The sequence below is a fragment of the Aptenodytes patagonicus genome, chromosome 1, assembly GCF_965638725.1.
Source record: "Aptenodytes patagonicus chromosome 1, bAptPat1.pri.cur, whole genome shotgun sequence".
NCBI lineage: Eukaryota > Metazoa > Chordata > Aves > Sphenisciformes > Spheniscidae > Aptenodytes > Aptenodytes patagonicus.
This window is the reverse complement of record NC_134949.1, coordinates 8,058,806-8,076,320: the sequence shown is the minus strand read 5'-3', so window position 1 is coordinate 8,076,320 and position 17,515 is coordinate 8,058,806. Positions and strand designations below refer to the sequence as shown.

At 44.5% G+C, this 17,515-nt stretch overlaps 1 protein-coding gene across 7 annotated transcripts in view; it reads left to right on the top strand.

Moving 5' to 3' along the window:
• The window catches only part of GRM3 (glutamate metabotropic receptor 3), a 118,084-nt gene that overhangs the window by 76,901 nt on the left and 23,668 nt on the right, over positions 1-17,515 (top strand). For all 7 annotated transcript variants that reach the window (XM_076358690.1, XM_076358340.1, XM_076358514.1 and 4 more), the window contains one exon: positions 4,894-5,749. In XM_076358690.1, the coding sequence (XP_076214805.1) occupies positions 4,894-5,749 (856 nt within the window). The remainder of the gene's footprint in view (positions 1-4,893; positions 5,750-17,515) is intronic.

The window sequence follows — 17,515 nt, the reverse complement described above, 5'->3', positions numbered from 1 at the left end:
CAGCCACAGCACTTTCCAGCCACGTGCCTATACCCATAGGCAAAACCACAGGGTGTTAGCCAAAGCTCCCTGTCAGGATACTCCTTCCAAGCAGGAAGGAGTATTTAAACAAAATATTTATTTAAACAAAAATAAACCACCGTGAGTGGTTTATTTTATGAAGACATGCTTCAGCTCCCCAGATACAGGCACCTGAAGACCTGAGATGGCAGGGCATCCCATTTCCTCTTCCCTGGTGCCGCAGAAGGACAGGAGGAAAAAGGTCTCCTTAAGTTCCCTGTTTCAGATAGCTCAGAGGGCTGCGAAAGGCACTGTGCATGTATGGTTAAGCAGCAGAGTCTGGCCCAGGCAAGAGATTACACCAGTTAACGGTGGGAGACAAACCACAGCAAGACACTGGTCCAGTGTCTGAATTAAAGAAAAGACAGAATCTAAATCTATAAAATCCCAAGAGATACGGGTTACCAAAAAGCAGTAAAATACTTTTGTGGGTTTTTTTTTACCAGACTCTCTTTTTTGCTACTCACATCTGAGCCTCTAAAATTTGCCTTGTTCCACAACTTTTTTTTTTTTTCTCAAAACAATCCTTTGCCTTTGAATTCTCACAGACATAGTCTGTCGTCAGAGAAATATTTGGGGAAAATGTGAAAAATTAATTGATTGGGCAATTTTTAATAAGTTTCCCTTAGGAATCTGAAGTACACTATTGCTTTTCAGATGGTTTTGTCAGGCTGTACTACAAGATCAGTTTTAAATTTAATTTACTGGACACAACTTCCACACACCAAGAGCAGAACTCCAAAGTCTTCCCTTTGTCATTTAAGAAGAAATCACAGGAAGAACCTGCCATAACCTTTCTTCATTTCTTTCCAGATATTATCAGGAGTTACATTTCTATGAGAGTAAGAGAATAGATCTGGGAATATTTAAGCAAGGGACATAGCAACATACCAAAAAAACCTAAAAAACCCAGGACTTTGGACAACATAAATCATAGTAGAATCATCATAGAATAGTTTGGGTTGGAAGGGACCTCTAAAGGTCATCTAGTCCAACCCCCCTGCCGTGGGCAGGGACATCTTCAACTAGAGCAGGTGGCTCAGAGCCCCGTCCAACCTGACCTTGACTGTTTCCAGGCATGGGGCATCCACCACCTCTTGGGGTAACCTGTGCCAGTGTTTCACCACCCTCAGCATAAAAAATGTCTTCCTTCTATCTAGTCTAAATCTACCCCCCTTTAGTTTAAAGCCATTCCCCCTTGTCCTGTCGCAACAGGCCCTGCTCAAAAGTTTGCTGCCATCGTTTTTAGAAGCCCCCTTTAAGTACTGATAGGCTGCAAGAAGGTCTTCCCGAAGCCTTCTCTCCTCTAGGCTGAACAACCCCAACTCTCTCAGCCTTTCTTCAGAGGAGAGGTGTTCCATCCCCCTGATCATTTTCATGGCCCTTTCCTGGACCCGCTCCAACAGGTCCGTGTCTTTCTTATGCCGAGGGCTCCAGAGCTGGACGCAGTACTCCAGGTGGGGTCTCCCCAGAGCAGAGTAGAGGGGCAGAATCCCCTCCCTCGACCTGCTGGCCACGCTGCTTGTGATGCAGCCCAGGATACGATTGGCCTTCTGGGCTGTGAGCGCACATTGCTGGCTCATGTCCAGCTTTTCATCCACCCATCCATCCCCAAGTCCTTGGCAGGGCTGTTCTCAATCCCTTCATCCCCCAGCCTGTAGTGATACCGGGGGTTGCCCCGACCCAGGTGCAGGACCTTGCACTTGGCCTTGTTAAACCTCATGAGGGTCGCACAGGCCCACTTCTCCAGCTTGTCCATGTCCCTCTGGATGGCATCCCGTCCCTCAGGCGTGTCAACCGCACCACTCAGCTTGGTGTCGTCTGCAAACTTGCTGAGGGTGCACTCGATCCCACTGTCTATGTCATTGATGAAGATATTCAACAGTACCAGTCCCCATACGGACCCCTGAGGGACGCCACTCATCACCAATCTCTATCTGGACATTGAGCCATTGACCACTACCCTCTGGATGCGACCATCTAACCACTTCCTCACCCACCGGACAGTCCACCCATCACATCCATACCTCTCCAGTTTAGAGAGAAGGATGTTGTGGGTGGCCGTGTCAAAGGCCTTACAGAGGTCCAGAGAGACGACATCTGTAGCCCTTCCCATGTCCACTGATGTAGTCACTCCATCATAGAAGGCCACTAGGTTAGTCAGGCAGGACTTGCCCTTGGTGAAGCCATGCTGGCTCTCTCAAATCACCTCCCTGTCCTCCATGTGCCTTAGCATAGCTTCCAGGAGGATCTGTTCCATGATCTTCCCAGGCACAGAGGTGAGACTGACTGGCCTGTAGTTCCCCGGGTCTTCCTTTTTTCCCTTTTTAAAAATGGGGGTTATGTTTCCCCTTTTCCAGTCAGTGGGAACTTCACCGGACTGCCACGACTTCTCAAATATGATGGGTAGTGGCTTAGCAACTTCATCCGCCAGTTCCTTCAGGACCCGCAGATGGATCTCATCACGTCCCATGGACTTATACACCTTCAGGTGCCTTAGATGGTCTCGAACTTGATCTTCTCCCACAGTGGGTGGCTCTTCATTGTTCCAGTCCCCGCCTTTGCCTTCTGCGGCTTGAGCAGTGAGGCTTGAGGACTTGCCCGTGAAGACCGAGGCAAAAATGTTATTGAGTACCTCCGCCTTCTCCGTATCCTGGGTAACCAGGTCTCCCGTTTCGTTCTGGAAAGGGCCCCCATTTTCTCTCATCTTCCTTTTATCCCTGATGTACCTATAGAATCTTTTCTTGTTGCCCTTGATGTCCCTGGCCAGATGTAATTCTATCAGGGCTTTAGCTTTCCTAACCCAATCCCTGGCTGCTCAGACAATTTCTCTGTATTCTTCCCATGCTACCTGTCCTTGCTTCCACCCTCTGTAGGCTTCCTTTTTGTGTTGGAATTTGTCCAGGAGCTCCTTGTTCATCCATGCAGGCCTCCTGGCGTTTTTGCCTGACTTCCTCTTCATTGGGATGCATCGCTCCTGAGCTTGGAGGAGGTGATTCTTGAATATTACCCAGCTTTCTTGGGCCCCTCTTCCTTCCAGGACTTTGTCCCGTTGCACTCTGCCAAGCAGATCCCTGAAGAGGCCAAAGTCTGCTCTCCTGAAGTCCAGGGGAGTGAGCTTGCTGTGTGCCCTCCTCGGTGCCCTAAGGATCTTGAACGCCACCATTTCGTGGTCACTGCAGCCCAGGCTGCCCTTGAGCTTCACATTCCCCACCAGCCCCTCCTTGTTGGTGAGAACAAGGTCCAGCATGGCACCTCTCCTCGTTGGCTCCTCTACCACTTGGAGAAGGAAGTTATCATCAACGCATTCCAGGAACCTCCCGCATTGCTTATGCCCCGCCGTGTCGTCCCTCCAACAGATGTCGGGGTGGTTGAAGTCCCCCATGAGGACCAGGGCTTGTGAGCGTGAGGCTGCTCCTATCTGTCTATAGAGGGCCTCATCCACTCGGTCTTCCCGGTCAGGTGGCCTGTAGCAGATCCCCACCGTAATGTCACCTGTCCCTGCCTTCCCTTTAATCCTGACCCATAAGCTCTCGGTCGGCTCCTCATCCCTCCCCAGGCAGAGCTCCATGCACTCCAGCTGGTCATTGGCATAGAGGGTGACACCCCCTCCTCGTCTCCCCTGCCTGTCCTTCCTAAAGAGCCTGTATCCCTCCATCCCAACACTCCAATCATAGGAGCCATCCCACCACGTCTCCGTGATGCCAATAAGGTTGTAGCCCTGCAGGCGTGCGCACGTCTCTAACTCCTCTTGTTTATTCCCCATGCTACGTGCGTTTGCATAGAGGCATTTAAGTTGGGCCCCCGATGAAGCTGTCTTACTGGCTGGAGTTTCTTTGTGCTGCTCTTCAGGTGCCCTCCTGCTGACCTGTGTTCCTCCTCCAGGCTCTGGGCATCTATTGCTGGCCCTGGCATCAAACTGGTAGGAGTGGGATGAATTGAGGTTCCCCTCCCCCGGCATCTCTAGTTTAAAGCCCTCTTCACCAGCGTGGCAAGCCTATGACCAAAGATGCTCTTCCCCTTCTCTGACAGATGGATCCCGTCAGCCCCCAGTAGACCAGGTTCCTCAAAGCGAGTCCCATGGTCTAAGTAGCCGAACCCCTGGCTGTGGCACCAGTCTCGTAACAATTTGTTGGGTTACACAAGAATGGCAATTAGAGATTATTAAAAGTTTTTAATATTTATTAAAAGCTGTAGGCTAACACGACATTGTGCAGCACTTGAGGAGTACTAACATGCAATATGCCATCTCAGGAGGACTGCAGTCAGAACCGCTCAGAAAAAAGAGTTTAAAAGTGTAAAAAGTAGGAGAGGTGGGGACTCAGAGCTGGAATAAGTGAGGTCAGAAAGTTCTGTGAAAGGCCTGTACATGTATATCTGTGATATTTGCATAAAAGAGAAATTTATATCTTATTAGTGCATTTGGTTATCAAATACAATGAGCCTTGGGGAAGATGAATCACACTATGAACAGCAAAGGCATGCAAATCCCCAGACGTTAGGAAGGAGCAGAGGCTGAAACTGAAGTATATTGTCCATTTGTGTCATATTCTCTGCTGGTTTAAAAAGACTCAGTCTGACAGAAATAAACGGTCCATTATAGTCCCAGTAGGACCCTGGGAATTAACTGGGCAGCAGAACAGCTATTCTGCATATGCACAGTGCACTGCTCTCACCGGACTATGTTATCAACACCCTCTATCAACACCCTTAATCTGTGATCGTCAGAACACCTCTTATTAAAAAACACAGTTTATGCCTTTCCCTAGATTTTTCTGTTCAGTTTTATAAATACCACCCTTTAAAAATCTGTGTTCTCCCCCTTCTCTCTAGGTGGCAAATTTGCTCAGACTCTTCCAGATCCCCCAGATAAGCTATGCCTCCACCAGTGCCAAGCTGAGCGACAAATCCCGCTACGACTATTTCGCGCGGACAGTGCCCCCTGACTTCTACCAAGCAAAAGCCATGGCTGAAATCTTACGGTACTTCAACTGGACTTATGTGTCAACAGTAGCTTCAGAAGGAGACTATGGGGAGACAGGGATCGAAGCCTTTGAGCAGGAAGCTCGCCTCCGCAACATCTGCATCGCCACCTCCGAGAAAGTGGGTCGGTCCAACATCAGGAAGTCCTACGACGGCGTGATCAGAGAGCTGCTCCAGAAACCTAATGCCAGAGTGGTGGTGCTCTTCATGCGAGGTGATGACTCTCGGGAGCTCATTGCAGCTGCCAACCGCTTCAATGTTTCCTTTACCTGGATTGCCAGCGATGGATGGGGAGCACAAGAGAGTATTGTCAAGGGCAATGAGCACATAGCCTCTGGGGCAATAACCTTGGAACTTGCTTCCCATCCAGTTAAAGAGTTTGACAGGTATTTCCAAAGTCTGAGTCCTTACAATAACAGACGCAACCCCTGGTTCAAGGACTTCTGGGAGCAAAAATTCCAGTGTAATCTCCAGAACCGAAAACCACATAAAAAGGCTTGTGACAAGCACTTCACCATCAACAGTTCCAACTACGAGCAAGAATCCAAGATCATGTTTGTTGTGAATGCCGTGTATGCGATGGCCCATGCCTTGCATAAAATGCAGCGGACTCTGTGTCCAAACACCACCAAACTCTGTGATGCTATGAAGCATCTGGATGGCAGGAAGTTGTACAAAGATTATCTCCTGAAAGTAAACTTTACAGGTAATAACTTCTCTTTTGGTACATACAGAATGTCACTGTAATTAATGAAATGTTCATTGGTCACAGTAAGAGCCAGATGAATTTCCAGTAACACCTATTATCAAAGTTCAGACCAGGGTGGTACCCGGGCAAGGACACTCTTGTCACAGGAAGGGGAAAAGAAGAAGACAGACAGGGAGCGTGGCAAGAACCCTAAAAGAATGAAGCTTGATGCTCCTCCTGTTTCCAGCAGAAGGAAGAGGTGGAGGTGGCGACAGCTGGTCTTGGAAACGTTACCTACTTCCACACACCAATTTCCATTTCATTCACAGCCAGTTTGGCTTCAGCTGGGCATGTCAGAGGCCAATGGTCATTTCACCACCTGCTACACTAGGCAATGGCCCACTATGCCTATGCCAAGACTTGGCCTTCTCTTCCTTGTTTTTTTATGAATTTACATAATAGCTGGACCCTGGTCAATGGCTAATGCCCTTGCAATAGTAAAGCAATAATTCCTGCCATAGAACCAGATCAGAATAAAATATTTAAATATGTGGGATAGTGCCATTACCTATTTTACAGGTCTTTAGGTTTGATGACAAAGTATAAAAAGCTAGATTAAATATGTGCAGAAGGCTTGTGGAGAGATAGTGGATGATCTGGCAATGTTTTAAGAAAATGTCATGGGACCTGGCTGCGCAGCACATGACATCTCTGTTTTTGCCATCACATATGGCTGAGCTTAGCTTTGTTATTAATATTACACCATAGCAAGGCTAAATAGATCTACAGGGGAAACAAGTAAAATGTAGAGCATCATGTCTTTTTGTTGTTACATGTCTAAGTTTCTTCTGAAGCATCTAGGTTGAGCTTGCATTTCTATGTATTATTAAACTGATATTCTTAGCTGACCGAGTTGATAGTAAGGAAACATCATGCTGTGTTTTGTATGAGAACTAGCTCCAAGAGGAATTGAAGGATAAATACGTGTATGATACAACATGCTCAGTCCCAAGAGACCCTCAATAATGGTACATTAACAACACTGGAAACTATGTGAAACTGTCAGATTGGAGCTTGAACTTTTCCCTCCTTCAGAGGTCTTCTCAGCATCTGATTCAGACTATCTCTAGATACTACCAACTACATCCCTAGAGCTTCTCTCACTCCCAGTGGGGTATAGCTGGTGCAGCCAAGGACCCCACTTTCTTGGGTACATGTAGACATAGCTCCCAGCGCATGCTGCAGAGCTCCTTAGGACCCCTGGTCTCCCAGCATCCTGCTAGCTGACTTGTTTAGAGCACATCAGGGCTTCCTGCAGCCCACATGCCTTGATTTCTTTACCATGGAAATCAAGGAGGGGCAGATTGGACTGGTCATGTCCTACATCTTAACTCATGCCCCAGCAGGTGATTCAGGAGGACCCAGGAGCTTGGGCATGCTCTGGTAATATAGATTTGGTCATAAAGAAAAAATAATGCTCTCGGCAAGAGCAGCTGGAAGTTGAGATGCTTCAAAACCTTGATCTGAGTGTTGCATGCAAGGCAGCTGAAGCAACATGCTTGGCCTGAGCAACATGATGCTTGTGCGTGTCATGCCACTGTCTCCTCCTAAAGACTGCTGCATCAGTAAGGATAGTCACATACCATAACATATACAGATGCATAGGCAATGTATATATGTATATGTCATGCTGTAATTGCATTTGATTTATTTATTAATTTCATGTGTTACAGATAACAGCACAGAATGAATCAACCTTTTAGGCTTTAAACCTATGGAAAATAAGAACCATCATTTCTCCTCCCCCTCCACACAGTACTTAATACACAGAAACTATTTTCTCGTTTGCCTACGCTTATCCTTAGAGATAGCTGAATGTCTTGAAATTGTTGAAATCAAAAGGGTTTAGGAGCACAGCACTTCCCAGAAGCTGGGTCTTGGCAGACTGACCACAGGGGATGGCAGCGGTGTGCAATGCGCTTCTGCCCCTGCCAGGGAGATGCTTCAGGACAGTAACAGCCTACCCAAACGAGTAGGCAGTTCAGTAATTTAAACTTCAATTATTTTGAAACTTTTTCTGACACTCCAGGTATTTTTATGGGCTTAAATGCATACACTCTTAATAGAGTCCAGCTTTAGTCTCTCACTAGACAATCTTGGTTCCAGTACATTATTCCTAATCTTTTTTCTATCATGTAGAGATTTTTAAGCACCCAAGCATTTTTCCACTCAGCATTTAGACATAAAGTCAAAATAACCACAATTTTCTTTGACAAAAACTCCAGGAAAATTTTCATTTAGATACAGCCAGAAAAATTCATTTTAATTTTGATTGAAATATCTTTTATACTTTTTTATGAATTGGAAGTTGAAGCTGTTCAAGCTGAAAAAAAGTAGTTCAAAACCTGTCATTTTGCAATTTTGAAAACAGAAGGCTCTTTTTGGAATCAAATTAATTTGTTTTAAAATCAACATGGAAATCTTTAAAACTCTGAAGAGCTTTCATTTCAGTTAATTTTCATTTCAAATTTAAAACATTAAAAAAACTGTCGAGTTCTCAGCCAATGGCTTTGTTCCATATATATTCTTCTTAGCTTACAGCATGATTTGCTCATCTCCTGTTTCTTTGTTATCAGTTCTTCCATTATAATCTGAACCCATGTTTTAATGTCAGTGATTTTTGAAAGCAGATGAGTGATTTTTATGTAGTGAGAGAATCAGCAAATCTCCCATGCATTCTTCCTTTCAGAAAGGTGTGAAATTTTAATACATACAAGTCTTGTCATTGATTTCCATGGGACCAAGAATTCACCTTTGCTCTTTTCTGGTCGAAGAAAGTCTCTGGGTGTGTTGTTAATACAATTTCAGGACCCTGCAGCATGGTACATTTCATCAGTGATGCTCTCATATTTCCAGCTCCAAATCTGAGAACATATCCCCAGTGCAGAGAGAGGATGGCATGGAAGCTACCAGCCCACCAGGTACAATGCAACCAAGTCAGATTGGGAATTTTCTTACTTCTTTAGCCTAGGTAGTGATCCACACCCACCAAAAGGAATCAGGCAAGAAACAGAACAACAGCAATAACCACGTTCGCACACATACAAACAGGTATTTAAGCAACCCCTCCTCTGCTGAAAGGCAGAGGTACAGATAGGTGTAGAGCCCTGCGTGCATAAACCTGCAGCTTGCCATGAAAAAAACCTGACAAATGGCCCTGAATGTATTCTCCCAGCTTCCAGGAACAGGTGATGGTGCATTTCAAACACACAAGTCTGAGTAAATGATAGGGTGCATTTATGAGACTGGTGTGGGACTGAGCAATTTTAGACATTTACACTATGCACTTGAACTAGTTTTGGTTAGTCTCTGATTACAGTTAATGGAGGGGATCAGCACTTACAGATTGCGGTGCAGCCCACATGAGGTAGCCCACGTGAGATATGATTTGCCCGTACATCTCTTGCTATTGACTACAGGTGGAGCATAGAGCAACTGAGATTTTCACTTGCCATTTAATTGAAAGCCTGAAGTGAGACACTTAGGCACAGCAATAATGGGGTTTGTAGGGAAATACTCAGAACCCAGCTAACAGAAGGGTTGGAGCAAAGGACTGGTCAGGATTTGTGCACTTTCATACTGCCACTGCTACTGACATGCTGTGTGACAGGTATTTCATTAATATCTCTGGGGTCCTACTTATTTCTCCTTTTTCATTAAATTGAAATAACTGCAGTGTGGCACAAAGGCAGGGTGAGATTTCATTCCTTATTGTCTGTGAGATACACCAAGCACATAATTTTCTTGCAAGTCAGTAAGACGTATATGACAAATGTCATGATATCCTGAATCTTTTCAGTAAGGGAGAAAAGAGATGCCTGTGCCCGATTCCCACTTCCAGCAGGAGGATCTGAGAATGCAAAGCCCAGCCCCTAGATAAACGCCCTCACTCCATTTCAGTGCTCCTTTGGCTTTTCAAAGAGATATAGGCTGGTTCATCTTCTTGATCTTCCCATGGTCTGCGTTCCCTCCTGAGGGCACAAGTGCAGCACTTGATGTTCTGAATCGTGATGCTCTTCTGCTGATAAAGAGATGCTGGTTCAAGAGGCTTGTATTACCAGAACAACAAAGAAGTGCTGAACAAAAGCAAAGGTCTGCATGGGAGAGAGCACAGAGTAAACTCAACTTCCCGCCGGCACCCAGCCACTGCTTGGTGGAGGGCAGCGTGTGGAGGAGACTCTCAGGAGGGCTGTGAATTGGGGCTGAGCCCAAACACGAGGCAGAGCTCCACATATCCAGAAGCCTCCCTCTGAGGGATAGAGGGGCCAGTGCAGCAACCAGCTCTGCTGTTTTAGCTCCATTAAGCCACCAGGACCACACAGAAAAGCAGCATTATCATTGCCCACAGCTGCTATTGCAAGCCTCACAACATCTGACATGTGCCAGGACAGTGAACACTAGCACAAACAGTGCGAAAGGGGTGTCTATCACTTGGGATAAAGTGGCAGGGTCCTGCACAGCTGTCCCCCACATGTTGTTACCAGGTGTAGCTGCTCCTCCAGGGAGTTGGGCTCCAGGTTGGCCAGGGGAGAAGAAGGGCAGCAATGACATTTGAGGACTGGCATTAGCTCTGTCCAGCCCAAGGTTGCTGAGCTGGCTGTGCAGGATGACAGCCGTGTCACCCAAGGGCGTGGGACTGGGCTCCAGCTTTTCCCACTGCACAGTTAGCAGGACTGATGGTATTGCAGGACTAACTCTGCCGTGAGTCTGGCATGGGAGCGTATGGGCAGAGGGAGGTTGGATTTAGGGGTGTACGCATGTCCACCTGTCTTCTGCAGCTTCCTGAATCTCCACAGCAAATGGTAGGAGGAATTTGGCTAAAGTAGTAACCCTGGAAAATAGATCATTAAAAATTTTAGGCAATGCATATGTTTATAGAATTCAGTGTCTTTTCCTACCCCTTTCTTCCTCCACAGCTACAAGAGTCACTGTCGTGTCCTTCCCTGTATTATGTTCAGAAATCCAGCTCTTCTACAGCAAAGCCTATATCACCAAACCTAGCTTATACTGGGCAAAATCCTCTCCTGTGGCTAACTAGAATGACTACTCAAAATGAGAAAATGGTTGTAAGTCAGGTCTGATTTGTCTCCTTTCATCCACTGGACTTTATGACAAAACTTTTATTCCTGCCCGGTCTTAGGTTTCTGTGTGGTTTATTTTCTTTCTTTTCTTCTTTCCCATTTGTCATGGTTTAACCTCAGCTGGCAAATGAGCACCACACAGCCGCTTGCTCACTCCCCTTGCCTCAGTGAGATGGGGGAGAGAATCAAAAGAGTAAAAGTGAGAAAATTCATGGGTTGAGATAAGAACAGTTTAATAATTGAAATAAAGTAAAATAGTAACAATAATAATAATGACAAAAGAATATACAAAACAAGTGATGCACAGTACAATTGCTCACCACCCGCTGACTGATGCCCAGCCAGTCGCCGAGCAGCGGCCCCCCCGGCCAGCTTTCCCCCAGTTTATGTACTGAGCATGACGTCATATGGTATGGAATGTCCCTTTGGCCAGTTTGGCTGTGCCCCCTCCCAGCTTCTTGTGCACCTCCAGCCTTCTCAGTCGGCAGAGCATGGGAAGCTGAAAAGTCCTTGACTAGTCTAAGCACTGCTCAGCAACAACTAAAACATCGGTGTGTTATCAACATTATTCTCATCCTAAATCCAAAACACAGCACTGTACCAGCTACTAGGAAGAAAATTAACTCTATCCCAGCCAAAACCAGGACACCACTCTGCCCCAGTCAACACTCAAATAATATGAAACAGAAACACAAACTCACTTTCTCATTTACTCTTGAACGCTGGTGACTTCTGTGATGGGAACATACTTTCACAGACCATTTCCATCGTAACTGTTCCACCCAAGTATGAAAAAGCTTAAAAGTCATGGTCTGCAACAGGCAGATGTCACCTCACTTCTGAGCACAGCAGCATTGCATGGTCCCTGTGCTGGGATTTAGCCATAAATATTTCCTGTCAAAAGTCCACTTCAAAGCTCAGTGTCCTGCCAGGCTTGCATGGAGCACAGACCAACAAATGATGCATCTGCTATCACAAGCAGATTACGGATGCAGAAACTTCAAAGGCCAAGTATAAATTTACAGCAGGGAGTACCTGTCAGTAGATGTGCAGGCTAAAGCTAGAGCTCATATCCCAGGCTCTGTAGCAGATGGCCCTGCTACTCCGTCATCTCACCCAATGAGCTCCTGCTCATCAGATCAGATCCGCTTCGCCTCCAGCACTCAAATAGTCAGCTGTAAGGTCCTCCTGGCCTTCCTTGTGATGCTTATTTGTAAAATAAACCAGAACACCGCTTTCAGCTGAAGCTAAAACTTTCATGGGCAGAAGGCATCTAATACCTTGTTAATCAAAAAAGTTTTAAAAGTGTATTTCATTATGGATTTGTGGCCAATAAAACCAAGGAAAATGTAGAGTGAATTCCCCAAGATATTCATTAAAAATATACATTAAAAAGATGTCTAGGATTTATAGGAAAAATTACTGCTTTTTCCCTGGGACCACAAATGTGTCATAGCATTTAAAACCTTGAAAGCAGCTAAGGGACAGTCTCTGAAAGCACACTTGAGACTTGCTATTTCAGAGCAGAGGAACACTTGAACCTGCACAGTATTTTCCCATATTTCTCTCTATGTTAGAGTTACATTGGTATATACACACTCAGAGCTGCAGCAAGGTTTTGACAGCCTGGTTTTCCTGATGACCCCCTCTACTTTTTCCTTCCTCCAGCTGCCTTTTTGCAGACCTAGCAGCTGATGGGGATCTACAGTTTCTTTCCTTTGGGCAAATTTATCCCTCCAAGAGGTTCCTGGGCAGAAATCTCTGCTTAGCCCTTCTTGAAGATTTTAATATGTGTATATATTCATATATTTATGTACTTTGTTTATATACATGCATATTTTTATACATATATATTTAATTGTGTATAATATAGATTCATAATATATAGAATCATAAAGTTAAAGAATAAATCAGGTTGGAAGGGCCTTTAGGAGGTCTCTAGTCCAACCTCCTGCTGAAAGCAGGGTCAGCAGCATGATCAGACCAAGTTGCTCAGGGCTTTATAGATGTAAACTGGCTGAAATTAAAATACTATGGAACCTTTTCATCCTCTAGTGTACGTTTGAGGTATCATGATGGCAAACAATCTGATCTGCATTCTGGATGCATTGTGTGTCACACACTGCACCACGTAAACTGGATACTTGGGCTGGCAGCAAGACACAGACATTGTCATCTCCAAATAAAATTTTCCTTAAAAATTCTCTTGCCATGGTGGTAGGTCAGTGACCTACCTGTTAATGGTGTCTGTTATCTAGCCAGAGATGATCATAAAATGCTGCCTTTTCATGCTTTCATTTGGTACTAATTAACAGTAATTAGCCTGAGTGAGCAGGAGCAGAAGTTGAATTGTGTTCTTACTTCTTGAGATAAGCTCCCAGCAGAGGCCAAGGTGTGCTGGACCATTGCTTCCCATCTAACTCGGGAGCAAGGTACCTCTGCCTGCTGCCACCACTGCCACCACTGCCTGCTGCCACCACTCTTCTGCCCGACCTGGGCACTGAGCTCCCATATACAAAAAGACGGGAAATGCAGCATTAGCAGGACACAGAGAAGCAACAACTTTTCTTCATAGTCCTCAGGAAGTCTCTGGAAGTATGTTGCCTTTGGCCTTTACCCAGCTGGGTGCCATTCCTGGAAAGTCTGCAGAAACCATAGGCCAGCAATGGCCCCAAATTTGTTATAGCAGCATATTTAGGTGAAGGTGCTTTGACATCCCTAAAACAGCAAATAGCTCTCCTTCTCAGTTTCTTCTGCTTGAATATTTGTATAACCCACCACTTCAGCTGAGCTATGAAAAACTAAACATAAAGTTATGTAGTCTGTGCCTCGTATGTAACTTATAGTCAGTGTTTTTGTCATATTAATAATGTAGCCTTTAGGCATCTCATAAATCTCTAGATTGCGCAGTGCCCATGCCGGTGTGTAAATGAGGATGAGATTAGACACCCTGTGTTAATGGAGAAACACATGACTGAAAAACTGAGCAACGATTTTCTTTCAGATCACATATTTGAGAGACAGAAGGCTCGGTAACCTAATTTCTCTAAATCACAGACTTCTGTGTTTGCCTGCTGCCTGTTTTATAATAGTTATTATTTCATTTTTTGTTTTGCTGGCAAATGTCGTGTGAATCCCAAACACTGAGGGTCTGCACAGTCAAAGTGTTCGGAGGAGCAGGGAGAGTAGTACAGCCTTTTCATTCCCCAGCTGTGCACACTCATTTTTCCAATCCCACTGGTCTTTACAATAGGGGGACAACTCAGGACATACCATGGGATTATATTCTTATTCTTCATGCAGATTTACCTGTGAGAGACATCCACACATAAGTGAAAAGATGTCAGGTCTGCTTCTTTCTCCTTGTGACCTGGAAGGACAAGATATCATGTGAGAAAAGAGTTTGGTTCAGGATTCCTACCCCTTACATATTAGCATCTAATTTGGCTCTGAAAAGCCCATGGAAGGACCAGATTCTTCTCTATTACCTGCTACAGAAGAGCACTTTAACACTTCGAGAACTAATCTCAGTTAGTCTCACTCGCATGCTGAGGTGCTATTTTAGGGGCTGAAAAAGGCAGAGGCTGTGCTCAGAACATGACCACAGCAGTGTTAATGAGGATGAGGACAAGGACATGAGAAGGAGATTGCATAGGGACACACTGGGAAAATAAATTACTCTTTTGAGTAATCCAGGTGTGTCCTGGACTTCCAGTGAATTCCTGAGAAAATTGGTCTCTTCAAAAGGTGATAAAAACTACAAAAAGTCACAAACCCAGGTGTCTAATCCCAAAGATAACTAAATGTTATGTTATTTTTACCAAACCTTTATTTTTGTTGGCAGCTAATAATTATTCTAGAAAGGCAGAACTGAAAGCATAATCTATAGAAAAGTATCTTTTCTCCTGAAATAACTTTAATATCACTACATTTCTGGAAGACACATTTGCTTCACCCAGTAGAGCACAGTGCAAAGATATTCCCAGGCAAACACTGACTAAACAGGAACGGGTACCAAACCAGTATAGCTGCATTAACGTGGCACTAACATTCAGCCCAGCCTGGTGCTGCAATCTAGACATGGATCTTGGTCTGAATCCTACATGACTTCCATGTAGCGTATTTCCAGGCAAACGTCACAAGCTGACTGCTGTACTTGTACTTGTTAAACTGCAGCCCAGATGAGCATGTGAATCTATTTCAGTTTTCTGCGAGGCCTGAACTATTCCCTTCAAGCTTGTCTTGCCCATTTCTGACTCCCAGTGCAGAAGAAAAGCAGCTCAGTGGTACAGTCATGTTCCTCTGTCTAAAAGGGAGAAAGGAACTCAACCCAACCTCAAAACATCCCTTGAGTAAATTTTTGCACTAACACACGTTTTTCCCAAATATTCACAGCCTTTCCCTTTGTGTAAATGGTCTCATGAATCAAAAGAACTACCTAGGGCAAAAGTTTCAGAGCAATGACTGAAAGGATTTCCTACCACAAATTTACCTTTCTTATTCATGCAAGTGTTAGTGAGTATTTTTATGAAAAAAAATTGCTCAGGCCAGTAGATCACACCTACCTGCTAAAAGAGAATTCAAAAAGCAATCAGCTCTGCACTTTCATGGAGCAGAAACGCCTTTTACATATGAGTACTCTTCACAAACTGACCTTCTACACAATTCCCGTCAACTGCAAACTGGATGGACCTGGCAGACAAATGTGTTAAAGGGTGACTTTCTTTCATTTCCTCATCTGTTAGAGCCACGTTTCTAAACACCTCTAAAAGCATCTCAGAGAAGTCTGCTTTGGTATCACTTCAATATTTATGGCTATTTTGTTAGCAGATGCAGAATATAATGCAAAAAGATATTTCATTGCTGTTATCTGGGTGAGTCATTTCCTTTTGCTTCCTTCTTCCTGCCATGAAAGTGTATTTTGTCTGAGGATATAACAAGTGAATACAAAGAATACTAAAATTCTTTGAGGCAGGGGGAACAACACACATATTCATGCACAGGGGTATCAGAAACAGAAACTTCTAGCAAAACTGTCTATAAAATCCTAGCTGTAGCATGGCTCAGGCACAAGAGCAATCCTCTGATCTGCTTTCTCACCTCTTGCTCCAGCCATGGAGCTTTAAATCAACGTCAACTCACCTGTTCACTATTGGGATGCAAAGGGGTATAGCACTAAGCCAGAAATGAAAATATCTCCAAATATAAGTCCTTAAACTTAAGGCATGTAAATCATAAAATAATTACCAAGATCATTAAGTTGGCTTGTAGGGTCTCTACACCAAAACTCACTATATCTCCTTAGTGCATAAGAAGAACAGCACAGAACCAAAAGTGGTGATGATGTGAACAGTAGTTGCAAACAGCCAGTAAATAGAAAGCAGAGGTTAATGTACCTCACAATCTGAAGGCCCCTGCCCCCTCAGTCTTGCATCCACTTTACATCTCCTACAGTTTTGCTTTTCTTGTTACAAGCCCATCTCTCTACTTGCCAATGTATGAATCATCTCATCTCTTCTAGACTAATAGCACATATCTATCTAGCACTTTTCCTACAGAAGAAATTCAAAAGTACTTCTGAAGGCTGAGAGATATTCACTTCCTAAATGTGCATGAGCAATTGTTCCTCAATTCAATACGGGTTTCATGCAGTACATTTTTCTATTTGCTGCTATACACAGATTCCTGACAATTTGATGGACAACAGAATAAGCTAATGCAGCAATTCCTTTGTACGTATGAAATATTTACCAGTTCTGCAGCTGAAATACGAGGCTCAGCAAAGAAAACACCATAGTTTCAGCCAGGGAAGGAATTGCACCATTCTCAGTGGTAACAGGGAAACTATTAGCATGAGAAAGCTGAGTGAAGCACAGCCTTGAACAAAGTCTTCACACAGAATGTATGTGCCACAGAAATCCCGTGTAACTCTGTAGCTGAGAGCGTATGGACTTTCAGGGTGGACTGTGATTTGTAATGGTTGCATCTGACATCATTTTGACTCCGTGACTCAATATCAACCACACTGTCGTACGGGAAGTTTGGATCAGAAAACACACACAGAGGCATGCACACACACACATTCACACACACACTCTCACAAGAGCACTCGCTTACTGTTCTTTAAAATTCAAATTTACTTAACCCAATTCTACAGTAGAAGATAATACTTGATGTATGATTGTTGAGTTTGAATTGGCAAAAAGTGAACAGCAAATCAAAAAGCAGCGATCTTTTTCTAACGAAGAGGAGAGAGAACCTCCTGGTGTTTAGGTAGCAGCACTGATGAGCTGCAGCATCCACAACCAGGGGACAGTCCCCCAGTGATTCTTCTCTCAGTTTTCCCTTTGTTCCTTTTCTTGCAGAGGCCGTTACTGTCCTTGTAGCTTCTTGTTATCTCTTTTATCTTTTCACCATACACAGGATGCTTTGCACATGCAGTATACATGTTCTTCTTTCCATTTATTATGCCCTAAAAACAATCCCCCCTTGTTGCCAAGGTTGAATTTCTTTAGTGATCAGTAGCTGTTTGTGTGTAGCTCTGGAGTCTAAAGCATCTTCCTGTGCTTCTGCTACAGAACTCTCCCGCTCTCTTCCTGTGGGAACACTTTCTCTGTGGCTTTTATCTTCTACAGCAGGTCTT